Raw genomic sequence first — 15,874 nt, 5'->3', positions numbered from 1 at the left:
TAAAAAAAGCTAGGTTAAGTTCTCAATAGGTTAAGTTATTTTAGTCTACTCACTATTTAGCATAGATTTAATATTTTAATTTTCACTCCACAACTAGTTTTAAGTATAAACTGTATGGTTTGTAACTATATAAGTATACTTTTAAATAATCGACACTTCTAGATTTTAAGTTGAATTCTAAAAAAGCACGTTCACGCTGATTAGAATTTTATCGAGAATAATTGTGACATGACGGAAAAGCCAACGATCAATCTTCCATCTCTTTGCGATTTTCCTTCTCCCTCTCGACCTTGTAACTCTGACGTCTTATATCGAATCGATGTGCCCCGACTGTAGCGTCTGAAGCCGTGTTGCCAGTACCAACATCCTCCCCCGCGTAACACTGGTCATCTGATTCAGTTTTACCTCCACCATCTACCTCCAAGACTGCCAATTTACCCACAGATCTACGAATCAACCCCCTCGCAGTTTGAACTATAGCCTGACGAATCCTCCCATCGCTTCCTCTAATGACCTCAAGAATCCGACCTCGCTCCCATCTGTTTCTGGTCGACTCATCGACGATCACTACCAAGTCACCTGCTGCTACCGGTTTTACGTCCCCAAACCATTTCGTACGTTTGTTCAGGGTCGGCAGATATTCTCGCAGCCATCTTCTCCAGAACGTATCCAGGTGTTGTTGAATTTGATGAAAGGACGCTTGCAAGACTGCTACAGAGTCATCCGCTTCTGCTTGCTGGCGAACTCCACTTGAACTTCCCAGTAAAAAATGGTTCGGAGTCAATGCTTCGCTCTCCTCAGACGAAATCGGCAAATATGTTAGTGGACGGCTGTTTACGATTCCTTCCGCTTCTACTACCAATGTAACTAATGTCTCGTCATTCAGCTTTCCATGGATGCTGTAAGCATCATCCATGGCCGTTTTGATTGAGCGCACCATGCGCTCCCATGCACCCCCCATGTGAGGAGTGCCGGGGGGAATGAAAATCCATTTCGTTGAACTGCTAGTGAAGGTGGTTGCTAGCTGTTCGATCTGTTCCTGCAGCAGTCGGCTCGCTCCTCGAAAATTGGTCCCGTTATCCGAGTATATCGTTGCTGGTGATCCACGGCGGACAACGAACCTCCGAATAGCCTCGACACATGATCTGGTGCTTAGGCTATGCACCACCTCGACGTGGACAGCACGGATTGTGAGGCAGGTGAAAACTGCAATCCACCGCTTCGTATTGCTCCTGCCAATCTTAACCAGTAGTGGTCCAAAGAGATCCAGGCCCGTGTTCGTAAACGGTCTCTGAAACGATGTCACTCGCGCCGCAGGTAATGGAGCCATCCGAGGAATACACGGCTCCGTCTTATATGTTCTGCACCACTGACAAGATTTCGCTACCTGCTTCAAGGCCACTCTTAGCTGTGGAATGTGGAAATGCTGGCGCACCTCATTTACCACTGTTTCCATATTACAATGGCGAAATCTTCGATGGTAATCGTCCAACAGCAGGTAAGTAAGTCTGTATTTCCTAGGAAGAATAATAGGAAACTTTACACTTTCATTCACGTTCGGAGCTGCTGTGATACGCCCGTCCATTCTCAGGATCCCGAATTCATCCAGCATGGGAGTTAACTTGTACAATTCGCTCGATTTTTCAAGTTGTATTTGTTGTGCTGCTGGACTCTGTTGGTTACGTGTCAACAGCACCATTTCATTTGTGAAGACCTGCCACTGTGCCAAACGGATCAGCATTCGTTGTCCCTCTAACAGCTCTTCCGATCTCAAATGTCCTACGAACACCGCTTCTCCCTTAGTTCTGCGCCTTCGGTTAGCGATCCATCGATGGACGTATGCGGCAGACCTTATCAGCCTGGACAGACGAGAAAAACGTTCGAGATCAAACACCATTTCGGGTATGAACATCTTGCAATGTGCGTGGCATGGGCGCAGCTCTTCTTCGGTAGATACTGTTATGGTCCTCTGGCGAGGCCACTCCGACTCCGGATCTTTCAAAAATCCTGGTCCATTGAACCAAACACGAGATACATCTTCACAGGAACCTTTACCAAACTTAGTGGCCAGATCTGCAGGGTTATGTTTCGATGGCACCCAATGCCATTCACGGACGTCCGATGCGGTTAGTAATTCTCCGACACGACATGCTACGAACTGCTTATATCTCCGATGGTCTGAACGCAGCCAAGCCAAGACAGTGGCTGAATCACTCCAGAGAAAACGTTGCTGGACCTTCACGGTGTGGCTTTCTTCGACGAACTGCATCAATCGAACTCCCAGTACTGCAGCTTGCAGCTCCAATCGTGGTATTGATAAAGGTTTCAGTGGGGCCACTTTTGTCTTCGCCACTACCAGACTGCAATCCACAAGCCCATCCGGTTTCGTAATCCGGAAATAAGCTGCTGCTGAATATGCTGCTTCACTAGCGTCAACGAAAATATGCAGCTGTAGATTTTTATAATGTTGGTTAGTCGCATTCTCGAAGTAGCAACGAGGGATTCGAATCTCACGGATATTCTGGAACAGGTTTGTCCACTTCCTCCAACGTTCGAATGCTGCATCATTGATCTTCTCGTCCCATTGGGTACCACTCCGCCAAACATCTTGTAGAAGAATTTTTCCATGAACGAGGAATACGCTCCATAATCCTAACGGATCGAAAAAACCCATCAAGCACTTTAGTACTTGTCTTTTCGTTGGTCTTCCTCCTTCATTGATCAACCTTTGAATTGATTGTTGTACTTCCATGGACAAGCACAGTTTATCCTCTTTCGTTAACCACAGCAATCCCAGCACTCGTTCATACTCCTTTCTGTCTAGGCTTATATTCTTGCCACCAGAGGGCTCTTTTTCTCCAAGACGATGTAACACTTCTTCACTGTTTGACAACCAATTTCTCAGCTGAAATCCTCCGTTCTCATGGATCATCCGCATCTCTTCGGAAACGCGAACTGCTTCGTGCACGCTGGCGTAGCTCTCCAGTGAGTCGTCCACATAGTGGTTGTTAATGATTCCCTCTACTGCTCGGGGGTACTGATCTTCGAACTCCTTCGCATTTTTATTTTTCACGAATTGTGCGGACGCTGGGGAACATGCAGATCCGAAAATTGCCACATCCATCATGAAAATTTCTGGAGGACTTGAAGGGTCACTACGCCAAAGGAACCGCAGGGAGTGCCGGTCCATCAACCTCATCAGTATTTGATGGAACATCTCTTTGATGTCCGCTGAAACAGCCACCATGAATTGTCGGAATCGAACCAGGACTGCTGGCAAAGACGTCAGCTGATCTGGTCCTTTTAGTAGGAAGGAATTTAAAGATATTCCCCCCACTTTAGCCGCAGCATCCCATATTAAACGGACCTTCTCAGGCTTTCTTGGATTCACCACCACTCCGAGTGGCAGGTACCAGATCCGGTTTTTGTCTGCGCTAGCCAATTCTGCCTCTGTGGCACGGTGGGTGTACCCTTTCTCCTGATATTCCAGGAGCTGTCGTCGAAGATTCTCGCGTAATTTAGGATCTCTGTCCATCCTCTTCTCGAGACACTGTAATCGACGGAGGGCCATCGAGTAACTATCCGGGAACTTAATATGGTCGAACTTCCACAAAAGTCCCGTTGCGTACCGATTCCCGATTCTTACGGTTGTTTCTTCCAGAATCCTCTGAGCGCGCTTGTCTTCCTCTGACATGAGGATGATTGTTGACTTGGTGGCGACTTCCTCTAGATCGAAGAAATGTTTAACTGTGTTGTGGAGATCTTCGTCGTTGGTACAGCTGCAAGAATGGCAGTTGAGGGTTTGCCTCGAGCCATGTTCTCCATGTCCTCCATATATGCACCAACCCAGTCTCGTTTTCGCTGCAACTGGTTCTCGAATATTTCCTTCCTTCACCTTCACAGGAACCATCAAATTTAAATTGTTTATTCCTATGAGTAACCGAGGAACAGCATCCACATAGCTGGCTACTGGAAGTCCTCGAAGATGATCGTATTTATTCTCCAGTACTCCGTACGAAAGCGTTTGCCTCGGAAGACAAAGCTCTTTAACCGTGCGAGCATCGTCCAGTGCATATCTTCTGTGACTACCTGTCGCAGAGATCGACAACGACACCTGTTGTGATTCTTTCTCATTTCGGGTCACGTTGCCCGTCCACATTAAGCATAATGGGCGGCTTTCCCCTTCGATGCCAAGTTGCTCGACCAGTTCCTCCTCAATCAACGTCAGCGACGATCCATCGTCCAAAAACGCGAATGTATTTACTATTCCACTAGGTCCGAAAAGCATCACCGGAATGATACGGAAGAAAACATGGTGCTCCATCTGCCTGTGCGTATGGTTCTCCCCAGTTGCCGGTTGTAGTTGACGGTTGAATGCGTTACCGGTTCTCGTCGAGTGAAGCATAGGATGGTGGCGATATGGACAGCCGTTTGTTCCACATGAGCTCGTTCGACGACAACTTCTCTTCCCATGACTACACAGACAGTTTCGACACAATCTGTTGGCCTGTACACACTTCCAGCGATCGTCAACGGTTAGCGATTTAAAAGTTCCACAGTCTTGCAGCCGGTGTCCTGGTTTTTTGCAGGCATAGCATAGGATCTCCTTGGTTCGCACCTCCTCCATTTCATTAGAGTGTGCGTTAATGGCTCCTCGATTTTTCGGCTTCGATTTATCACCGGATGCATTCCTACCACTGATACCACTATACACGGTCACCTTACTTGCCGATATAACAACGTCCGACATAAAGTTGCCGAACGTTTTCAAATTCACATCCGGAAAATTTCGTAAATAAGTACCCCATTCCATTTTCACATGGGCTGGAAGCTTCCCCACAAGCTCCATTAACAGAGATGGATTTGACAAATGAGCAAGTTGATTCGCTGCTTCGAGATGATCGCACAAACTTTGAACTGCCATACCGAAATCGATTAGTGTTTCAAGTCTATCGGTTTTCGGTGCAGGGACAGATCTAACCTTCTCCAATAACGCGTGTATAAGCAGCTCAGACCTTCCATAGAGCAGGTACAAAGTATCCATGACATGGGGAACTGACGCTGGGAGGAGAAGGCGACTTTGAACCGCTTCATAAGCCGCGCCTTTCAGGCTGCGTTGAAGACGGCATAAATTTTCCGCATGGGTGTATCCACAAGCAAGCGTGGAGTTCTGAAAACTGCTTATGAACACAGGCCATTCTGTTGGATTGCCTGAGAATTGAGGCAAATCTCGCGGCATCACTTGCCGAGCGGCTAATTGCGAGGGGGTGGGTGTATATTCATTACCATCCAAAATCGGGTTCGACACATCACCGAATGGCAAAGCAACATTCGGCTGTGGATGATAATTAGGTACTGTACCTCTTGTTGGAGGGGCAGTATTGCTTGGAGGAATTGGCATTGACTGACATTTAATCATGTTCTCTAATTGTTTAATTAATGAATGGAGTATTCCATTATCTTTATTTGACTCCGCAGGTAGCCTTTTGGGTTGGCTTTGATGTGGCTTACCTGGTGGTGGATGTACGGGGGGATTAGGGACGGTTTTACCTTCGGGTACGTTCCTCAATGGCCACAATTGGTTGGATGGTACCTTGGGAATCGCTCCTTTATTTACTACCGCGGGGGGCAATCCCAACGGTTGGTTATTTGCTGGCGCCGGAATCAGCACTGATGAACGTACCAGTTGTGTCGCTTTCTCCACCTGTAGAACGTGCTCACCACCTGTGCCTACGATACCAGCTGCTCCATGAGTAGGCACTGCAGGCGGTAATGACTTGCCTTCCGACGCTTGTATTGGATTTCTTCCCGAAGGTATTGACGGATGCCTCAGCGGGCTACACACCTGCTGATCCTTGTGTACAGTTGGGATGGGTCCGACAGTATTGATGGCAGCAGCTTCGCCTTGGTTGAGTGATGAGGGGGGCAATGTCGCAGTGGCTGCTCGACCTACGGCGCCTTCCATATGACTCGCATTCTCCCCGATCCACCTCCTTACCCTGTCGATGCTGGCTGGTCTGTTTACTCTCGACCGCTGACTCGTGTTTTCCTCGTCTTCGATTCCGGCCTCCAGAAGTTTGTATTTATCATCGATAAATTTGCGCTCTAGCTCCCGCTGCTCCTTCAGTTTCTCGACTTGCAGTGCAATCCGAGCTGATCTTGATGTCGATGACGTAGTACGTATGCTCAACACTTAGAGCACTGTCTGCAATTCCACGGACGTTCCGCTACAGATCCCGTTACTCCAGCACAACATTGGTGCCACCACGAATTACATGTGTCGCACTGCACCATGTTGTCAAAGCTGTCCGGACGGTCGCAGTTGACGCAACTGGACTCAACAACAGCGGCGGGAGTAGCACTGGCCTCGGCACTAGCCATATTCTCAATTCGACAGTACGAATTTTCTAAAGTTTGTTGGGTTATGTTATAGAAATTGCACCGATTTCTTTTAGCCAGTCACGTGTACGGTCGTTTTATTTTGACGTTGCTTTAGCTGTAATTTATTTTAATTTCATTTTAACATAGTTCATAAGTTGTACATATTTTTACTTACAAAATTCGGTATGCGATAAGTTTTAACTAACCCACAATTTCAATTTTAGTTTCCGTGCACTATAAGCGCTACATAGAATTAAGAAAAGCTAATATCCGGCACAATTATTTTAATAATTCAACTGCCTCTATGTCTCTGCCGACCAATACAACAGATTTTTCTGATAGAACAGTGAAATAAACTTACTCACCTGTCCTATCTGTCTACTCTGCAGTTCGGGAGTTCGATCAAGCCAATCTGAAACGAATTAAATTGAGTTTAAACTTAAAATAAAAGCAATTTTTAATACTTACAAAAATCGTTTTTCTTTCCAAAAACTGTTGTGTTGTGTTTTGACAGTTCAATGAGGAAAAAAAAGGCTGCTGTGATAGCGATTCGCTCAATTCGTGTACTTTTGTAGCACTTTTCGTCACTCGGTCGACACTGTGCTTATAACCGCTCGAAAATATAGGAATCTGGGAAGCTTCCAATCTGAGTTATAAACTCAAGAGAAAGTCAATGAAAAGAATATTTATCAAGTGTTTGGATTCAGTTTGTTCATGCTACCCTCCACTAACCGTTTGTGGCGCTGCGCACAGTACAACTTTAGCCATGTACAGCGGTAAAATAGGTCGGTACAGGTAAAACGATTGTACCGAGTTGCTTGCATGGTTCTAGCGCTGTACATGGTGACAGACATACAATTTTCGAAGTACAACGGTAGTACAGTTGTATGTCTGTCATATATATAAATGGGTTAACGGAGTGGTATATGAAAACAGTACGGAAAAAAGCAAAAGGGGAATTATTTGCTTGAAGCGTGAAAGAGACAGGCTGATCACGAGCGAGCTTGGTCACAAGCGTATTGTGTTTTGTTTACAAACAAAACACAGTAGACTTCCAAGATGGCTGAAGAGTGGTTTTAGCAAGTTGGCCCACCTTAGGATATACTTCAAGCCGCCTTGGTTTTAGAAAATTGGGCCACCTTAGAGATACTTCTAGGCGCCTTGCCTACAACTAGATAAAACAACAATATTTTGGGGATATTAGGTCTCTGATCGAATGTTTCAATATAAGTTTCTTTTTTATCTCTCGAATTATCTAATAAACTAGTTCTGTTCTAATGGATTCACAGAACCAAAATGGTAAGATTTAAACTTCTTTATACATTCAAGACGCTTTGCTATGTTTTTATCTACAGAATGTTCCATGCTGATGAAGAGTCTGATACCTGATGAACTTCGGCGGCATCGAGACACTGAAGATCGTACAACAGAAAAGTTGATCCCGAACAAAATATTCAAACAGCGCCAACCGAATCAAACAACCAAGAAAAAGTTATCACGCAAAGAGATAGCGAAAATGGGGATTTATGCATTGCCTGAAGATACAATTCGATATGAACAAGTAATTCCCCTTCATAGGCTTTGGTGCGGTTATTTGGGTCGCTACTTAGGAAAGGACAAATTGCCGGATGTGACCGAAGCGCAATATAATCAGTTCACGTAATAACTATTTTTGCTAGCCAGTGAAGTATATTTAATTATGTGTTGTGTTGTTACAGTTCGGATTTTTTGAAAGTAGATCTACACGGTGCGAAAATCAGCGTAATTAGAGCAACAAATCCAAGTCTCGTGGGCATGAAAGGTATCGTTATTCTAGACACGAAGGGAACTTTCAAAATTTGTTCCAAAGATAACAAAGTTCGAAGTATGTACAACACTAATGAATAACTTCTAGAAGTGTGCTTTCATGTTTTGTGTGCCATTTCAGCAATACCGAAATCCGAATCGGTTTTCCAGATACATTGGAAAAACGTAGACGTTACTATTTTTGGAAAACATTTAAATTCGCGACCGGCAGAACGCTCGGTCAAAAAAATTAAAATATTTGGAGATTGTGATTTGAAATAAAGATGAGATTTTAGTGCCATTATTTTGAGGCATATTTTCAAACAAAATTGTTTAATATTCTCTTGAACAATTTGCAGTATAAATAAGCAGTACGCATTGAAATGTGTAATCTGGTGATTTTGAATGTTTTTGACAGTTATCTATTCGTAATTTCAGCACTAGATGTCGCGAATTGCTTAAAGCTTATCGAACAGAAGCTTTGAATACGAAATTGCATTGAATGTTGCATAATAGTTTGACTAGAAGTGATATTCAGGCGGCTGTCATTGATTTTCATATGTCGGCCGAAATAATGGAAAGTGTAAATCCCTTAACCCTTTATATAGCCGAGGAAACTAGACAAGGATTCGACTCAAGAACGATTGAGGAGATATTTACGTTTGGTAAAAAATAAATTATTGAAACAGTTGAAAAAATTGGTGGCAATATAGTTGTTACTGCCCGTTTATTCCAAAAAGTCACAAGAGGGTTGTTTCCGAGACAAGACCGCATAGTTGACGCAGGATTCCGTTAGTCTATCTGTTGATTTTGGATATGTTTGAAGAATTACATCGTTAAACTCTTTGATAATGTTCTGGTGGCCCCAAAAAGGGCCGTTTTGTTCGGTTGTTCGGAATTGTTTGTTCACTCCACCAGTGTTCACCGAGGGATAATGATAGAAGGATGGTTAACAGTCGTTGGATGGTGCGTATCAGATGAAAGATACCGAAGTGGAACGAGATATGATGAAAACCGCCCTCTGTGATCCTAAATGAGATGCCTCCTGTGTTATGTATGGATGAAATAAAGAGAAAAAAAGCTGTAATATAAGATAATTACCAATACCGAACACAATTATCAATTTTTCTCATCAGTAAAAACATGTTGTTTTTTTTTAGAGAGAATTGGGCAGTCATAGAGAGTGGACGCGTTTCTGTTACTCTGTGCATAATTTCGGTCGACATGCACAAACATGTTATCGTGTCGTTTGTTTCTTTTAAGAAGTGTAAAAAGTGATCTTTTGTTTGTAATTACGGCTTTGAGCACCTTTCTCAAGCTTCTAGAAGTGCGTTCCTTCGTTGCAATGCCATTTATATCTGTTTTAACGTGATTTTACGGCTTCATCGAGAGGAAATAAAAACGATTATGAGAAAAACGAAGCTGCGTTACGTGGAATAGTGAATGGAAGCGAAACGAGAGATTTTTGACGTAGGACTACGTCTTTCATTTCTATACAGGGGTGTAAAATCAAAGTTTCGAAAACGAAAGCGTTACGCCGGAGACCGAGATTTTGAGTGTTAATAGCTCCTAAACAACTGAACGAAATGGGGTGATAAACACTTCCTTCGAAAGATAAAATGTCTACGCGTTCTATACTTGTTACTTTCTGATCCAAAAACTTGTTTCAATAGTCTTAAATTTGCTTTCAAAACAGGCAATTGAAGTCACCAATCGGTAACTTAAGCGAGCGCCGCTCGGAAATCCACTCAGCTCTAATTGAACAGCGATTGGAGCATGTTGTCGCTGTTGTGGTAAAGCTCTTCATTTATCATGAAAGCGCGGATGAACGGTGTCACCAAGAGCCTGTTTGTGCACCTTAGGCCAGAAGGGAATCCATCAGGAGGAGAGTGATGCCACAAACGGTTCCCCGGGAAGATCTCGAAGCAGCCGCTACACACACACATACACGCGCGGAATTCTTTCCGTTTGGATGCCATTCAACATCGAGAAAGATCCGGAAAATAATCTGCCAGTTCCTCTAGGAATTTAAAAATACATTCATGTGAAAGAGTTTATTTGAATGTTTTCTATCCATGTAACACTGTGACCAAATATGTTTCAATCAAGTGCTATTAACAGATGGTTATCGAGTTAGCATTAACCACTGGTGGGCTTCCAGTATCGAGGAAAATGTGGAAATATCTAATCGTTACTGAAAATAATCTGCCAGTTCCTCTGGGAATTTAAAATTACATTCATGTGAAAGAGTTTATTTTAATGTTTTCTATCCATGTAACACTGTGACCAAATACATTTGATTTTGTGATTTTTCAATCAATCGCAATTAACAGGATAGCTTCTGAAGATTATTCTTCCCCATCAGTAGGATATTTCCGTATCCAATATTGGATGCATAAAACCTTGTGCCTCCAACGTAACGCTCTCGTTTTCGAAGTTCTCCAAATATTCATTCATTCAGATTCAACTTCAAACAAATGATCTCTAAATCAACGATAGTCCTACGTCACCCTTGCGGTTATACCATAGATATAACCCACTTCCTGTTTTTTTTTTCAAAATCGGGCGGGTTTTCCAAAGTGATTGGTGATCGATGCGCGTTGAAGTGCAATGAAAGTTGAATTTCACGGGAGAAAATTTCAGTAAAAATCATTGCAAAGTCAGGTGTCGAGGAGGTTTAAACCTCTTTTTTTCACGCTTCAAGCGACACCAGTGTTTGACTCAGTGTGCGTGTTATAAACCTCTGTATGGGGTAGAGCATGCTGGTGTGTGTGCGTTTGCGTTACGTTGTCTACGACCATAATGTCTACAGTATCTCGCGAATGAGTGTGCAATCTATATATCTCGGCGTGTATGTGTTGGTCGTTGGAAATAGTGCTTTGATATTCAGAGAACTCTGCATTGGTGCAGCCGAATTTGCGGAAATCAAATACCCGATCGGACTATTTCTAATTTCAGTTTATACTGCGAGTTTGTTCTAAATTCGTAAATAACATTAGGCTAATGTTCATCGTATGCGCGAGTGAATCGTCATTAATACTATTAAAAGCAGTGATGTGTCATTCTGGCGTGTTTACGCAAGTGTTTGTTTGCTCGTTCGTTTGGCGTGGATGCACTGTTACTAACGGGACTTCTTTACAGGCAGGGAAGAGTCGCGCAGGGGCAGATTTGTCTGTGATTATATTTGGTGTTTTTGTGCACATTTTTTTTATTTCGTTTGTTATCCGTGATTTTTTATTCATTTGTTATTCGCGATGAGTAATTAAATACATCGCTGGCCTAACATTTGTTAGTGTGTGTCATACATAGCAAGATAAGTACTTATGATAAAATTCGAAATTACTATTTAAAATCATAAATCATATGTGTAGTAATCATGTTGTTTTTTTTTCCTTTAGAAAATCGACCACTCGAACCAACAATAATCCAGAGAATGAATTGAGTTTGTGGCTCACGTATTAAACATGAAAAATATGCTCTCGTTCATGACTTTCATTTTACCACAACCTCCAATTACATTTTACATTTCTCTCCGTTAGTCTCCTCCGGTTTTCCTTTTTATCGTGAAAAGAGAATACAAAGATTTTCAGCAGTTGAGTCAAAGCTATGTAACAGATAATCTGATTCAACGAAGCTGCAATTAATTCGAAACACTAGAATTTCCAATTTCGTTTATATTCTTTCAAAAATGTACGATTAATGCTCTCTCCCACAATATGGTTCAATTTAACGGAAGGTATTTTCTCGGTGATCTTGTCAGGTTTCCCAAAAATAACACTCCGTCGTCGCGATTGAAGTTCGATACAGAACAGGCGTGACTATTAATGGAACATATTGCCGACTCGATTGGCTTTACAGGAATTCTCTCGGTTACCTACCTTCTTAGGTTACCCACAGTTAAATCTCCGCCGGAGTGATTGAATTTCGAAAAAAAAGTAAGTGCGATGAATACTAGAATAAAAGCCGGACCAATCTATCTGACAGGTTTTCCTTCTCAGGATACCATAATCTTTGATGCGTATTGTAAAACATGCTGTTTTCGGATTTTTGTTTCGTCGAGTGGTCGATAGTTCGCGTTTACATAATCACATCACTTACCTCAGTGAATCCTGATTTTTACCTCTCCCCACTAACAACTATCCCTCCCATGATAAACGCTAGGGAACCACGCTATAGAGGCGATCCTTCTGGCCTTCGGGCGGCGAATATCATACTAACATTCCTTCCCTTTCTCCGGTGACTGTAAGGACGTGGCCGGCGTCGTTATTGACCATTTAAAGCTCGAATCACCGAAAATTGCACAACGAGAATGATTTGCTAGTCCCAAGCGTCATTCTGTGTGTTCTTTGTGCAATTTGGTTGGTTCTGGTCAATCACGGAGAGCAACTACGAAGTGTACAGTCTACCCAAGCTCAAGCTCAGTAAAAACATGTTGTTTTAATATAGAGAAAACATATTTGAAATGAAAAGGCAATTTTCTTTTATAATTTTTACTTTCTGAGTGATTATTCAACCCAATGCGAATTTTAATTGGACTAACAACACCTAATACTATATGTAGAGCATATGGGAAATCACATTTTCTAATATTTCTTCACTTTTCCAATCTTTCTCGCCATATAAACTTTCCTTGGGTGAAATAAAGACGACAAACCAGACTTAAACCAAACGATCCATTCTCGAGCGAGAACACAACTTATTTTTTATTTATGAAAATTGAAATAAATCGTTTCATATTTCAAGTCATTTTCAACACAACTGCTACCATATACAATTTTACACTTACACTTGTGCTAAATGTCACGAAGCAACCAACTTTAAAATTCCAAATTAAAATTTTATTTGCTAGAATTAATCGTATCACTCACCTTACTTGCAATATAAAAATGCCCCCGACTTGCATATATTTGCAATACCGATTTCCCTCGGGCAGCTTGGTTTTAATGTCTCTGTTAGGGAATACTTTTCGGTGAGAACAAAAGCTCCTCCTACTTTTATGTATTTGCAATGCCGATTTCCCCCAGGCAGCTTTGTTTTGATGTCTCTGTTAGGGAACACATTTCGGTGGGAGCAAAAACACCCCTACTTTTATGTATTTGCAATGCAGATTTCCCCTAGGCAACTTGGTTTTTATGTCTCTGTTAGGTACCCGCTGCATTTCGACCAATCAGAATTGGGTTTTTCTGTTATGATAGGGGTTGAGATTTTTCAATTATTCGATAGTTAATTACATGATAAATATTATTTTATTCAAGGTGAAAAATTGTTATATAGTGCCGAAATCGTTTGATGCAAAAATCTCATCAATCCATCATGAAATGACTGAGCAATAAGCGTTTGAAATTGGACATTTTTCACGATGCGATCGATTTTCGTTTTTCAATTTGTACCCCCATATGTTCCCGAAAGACGTAATCCTACGTCAAAAAATCGTTTGCCGCTGCCTTGTAAGCTCACTTTATTGCGCCTTTGGTTATGCAAAGATTAAAACAATATTTCTAGTGTAGTGAAAAAAGCGTTATATTCTTTTTTATAAAATTTGATTTTTTCATCAAATACACCATTTATTTTATTGAAAAAATCGCATGATCTTGCAAAGTAGATCCTCTGCCGACGCTCTAAAATCGTGATTTTGTTACAGAAAAATGACTCCCAAATTGATATCGTACATTTTCAGCAGCCCAAACGAAATCTAGCATTAACAGTTTTTGGTTGAGTAAAATATTGAAATAATATTCCAAGTGCAGCGAAAAAAATATTTTTCATGGGTTGTAATATAGTTGCCATGGTCTTATAAAGGGTTAAAAGCCCGGAGAATTTGAGCGCCTTATGGTGTGCAAAGCGCGTGCCAACAAGGCTCGATTAAATTATGTTTGGGTCAACTGACGCTCCAAGAGCATGACTCGATATTTTAAATTTAAAAGGGGTATACTAGTGTAGAGACACGAATTAACGCACTTAAAATCTGAATATAATAATGTGATACAATTAAAAGAAACTAAAAATTCGTATCGGTAACATGAATAACGTAACATCCGAAAAAAGCCAGGAATATTTGAGGAGGTGATTATTTTTGATGGAAAATATCTATTACGCACTTAACCCATTCCAGCGTGACGTAACAACGTTTTGACTTTTCTACAGACTTATCTCACTTCTTAACTAGGCGAACCTAGCCAGAATTTTCACCTGCCCCCGGGCTTCTGAATGCCAAAGGGGGACTAGGCTCTGCGGAATGCACGTATCTGCATGCTCGTGCTGTTTCAGTCCTGACCGATAAATTGTCGGACAATCGCGCAGGTGCTAAGGATGACCGACTTTTGGATGCCGGCCAATTCCTTCTCCATGTTCAACACCTTTAGCGCTTCCAGAAGTGTCTTCGGGATAATTCCAGTTCCAGAGAGAACGACTGGAACAATTCTTGGGTCCTCCCTTAGCCCCCACAGTTCCTTGAGCTCCACGGCCAATGGTCGGTACTTGCAGATTTTGCGACCGTGGGTCTCCTCCAGATTCTGATTCAGTGGAATAGCGACATCGATGATGGTGACTTTGCGGTCGCTCTTGTCGTAAACCATTATATCTGGGCGGTTGTGGTGGATCGAGAGGTCGGTCAGAAATCCACCCAGTACAGCTTGAAACGGTCATTTTCCAGGACAGGTGCAGGCAGGTACCGGTAGTTTGGTACGTTGTCTTCCAGTAGAGCACATTGGAGCGCCAGTTGTCGATGAACAATACGGGCCACGTTGTTGTGGCGCTCGGTGTAGGCTGCGTTGGCCAAAACGGGACAGCCTCCCATAATGTGCTCTATGTTTTCACCTGGTTGATGGCACATCCGGCAAATGTCATCAACGTCTTGATGCCAGACGTACCGCCTGCAGTTTCTCGTCGGCATTATCCTGTCCTGGATGGCTATCATGTCGGCTTCTACTACTGAAGAGAGTTCACCACGCGTTAGCCACAGATTAGATGCGGCCTTGTCGACGTGTGGCCGGTCCAGTTGATGGGGGTGGGCACCATGCACTGCCTTCTGCTTCCAAGCTGCAATCTTCTCCTCCACTGTCTGCAGATTGCAGTTGAGTTGGTACTCCGCTTGCGCCAAGTGCAGAGCGCTGTATCCTCTGTCGGCGGCGCAGACAGCCCGGTATAGCGCGTTTTGGTTGGCGCGTTCTGCGAAGTACTCGCGCAGTTGTCGTACCTGGGCAACACACAGTGCAGATATGTCGACTATTCCAAGTCCCCCTTCTTTGCGTGGCAGTGAAACTCTCTCCAGTGCCGATTGAGGATGGTGCATTCCGGCCTCTTTAAATGCTTTCTTCATCCTCCTCTCAAGGTCCTCTAGGTCAGTTTTGCTCCATTTGACTACACCAAAACTGAAGGTCAGCAGGAGAACCGCGAATGTGTTGATCGCGCGTACCTTGTTCCCCGCGTTGAGGAAAGTCCTCAGGACACAGTTCACTCGACTCAAGAACTTGTCTCGCAGCTCCGTCTTGATGTCGGAGTGGCGAATCCCGGTGAGCTGTCGGAATCCAAGATATTTATAGGATTCGCCACAAACCATGTCTCTTATGAACTCGCCGTCATAGACCTCGTAACCTCTGGATTCGGTAAGCTGCCCTTTCAGCAGATGGACACAGCGGCACTTGTCGAGGCCGAACTCCATGCAGATGTCCCTGCTTATGTCTTCGACAACCCGGATAGCTACACCTAG

At 43.0% G+C, this 15,874-nt stretch overlaps 2 protein-coding genes across 2 annotated transcripts; one reads left to right on the top strand and one right to left on the bottom strand.

Annotated features, from left to right (window-relative positions):
- Window positions 1-247: 247 nt before the first annotated feature.
- LOC129766276 (uncharacterized) lies at window positions 248-6,381 on the bottom strand. The gene is made up of 2 exons (XM_055766793.1): window positions 6,222-6,381; window positions 248-6,153 (listed from the first exon to the last, which is right to left on the bottom strand). Exons 1-2 carry the CDS (start codon window positions 6,379-6,381, stop codon window positions 248-250), a joined length of 6,066 nt encoding a protein of 2,021 aa, XP_055622768.1.
- A 1,125-nt stretch (window positions 6,382-7,506) lies between these two features.
- Window positions 7,507-8,489, top strand: LOC129770015 (uncharacterized). The gene is made up of 4 exons (XM_055772592.1): window positions 7,507-7,680; window positions 7,737-8,040; window positions 8,100-8,245; window positions 8,309-8,489. The coding sequence occupies exons 1-4, from the start codon at window positions 7,659-7,661 to the stop codon at window positions 8,446-8,448; spliced, it is 612 nt and encodes a 203-aa protein (XP_055628567.1). The 5' UTR covers window positions 7,507-7,658; the 3' UTR covers window positions 8,449-8,489.
- Window positions 8,490-15,874: the final 7,385 nt, after the last annotated feature.

Source organism: Toxorhynchites rutilus, chromosome 2 (genome assembly GCF_029784135.1).
Source record: "Toxorhynchites rutilus septentrionalis strain SRP chromosome 2, ASM2978413v1, whole genome shotgun sequence".
Lineage (NCBI taxonomy): Eukaryota > Metazoa > Arthropoda > Insecta > Diptera > Culicidae > Toxorhynchites > Toxorhynchites rutilus.
This window is presented reverse-complemented; position numbering and strand designations above follow the sequence as displayed.

Excerpts from the sequence above, each read along its gene's own strand:
- LOC129766276 (XM_055766793.1), bottom strand. The coding sequence starts at position 6,381 with ATGGCTAGTGCCGAGGCCAGTGCTACTCCCGCCGCTGTTGTTGAGTCC. Across the intron at positions 6,154-6,221 it reads AACGGGATCTGTAGCGGAAC|CTCGGATTGCACTGCAAGTC; the intron begins GTCCGTGGAATT and ends CATCAAGATCAG.
- LOC129770015 (XM_055772592.1), top strand. The coding sequence starts at position 7,659 with ATGGATTCACAGAACCAAAATG. Across the intron at positions 8,041-8,099 it reads GCGCAATATAATCAGTTCAC|TTCGGATTTTTTGAAAGTAG; the intron begins GTAATAACTATT and ends GTGTTGTTACAG. Across the intron at positions 8,246-8,308 it reads CAAAGATAACAAAGTTCGAA|CAATACCGAAATCCGAATCG; the intron begins GTATGTACAACA and ends GTGCCATTTCAG.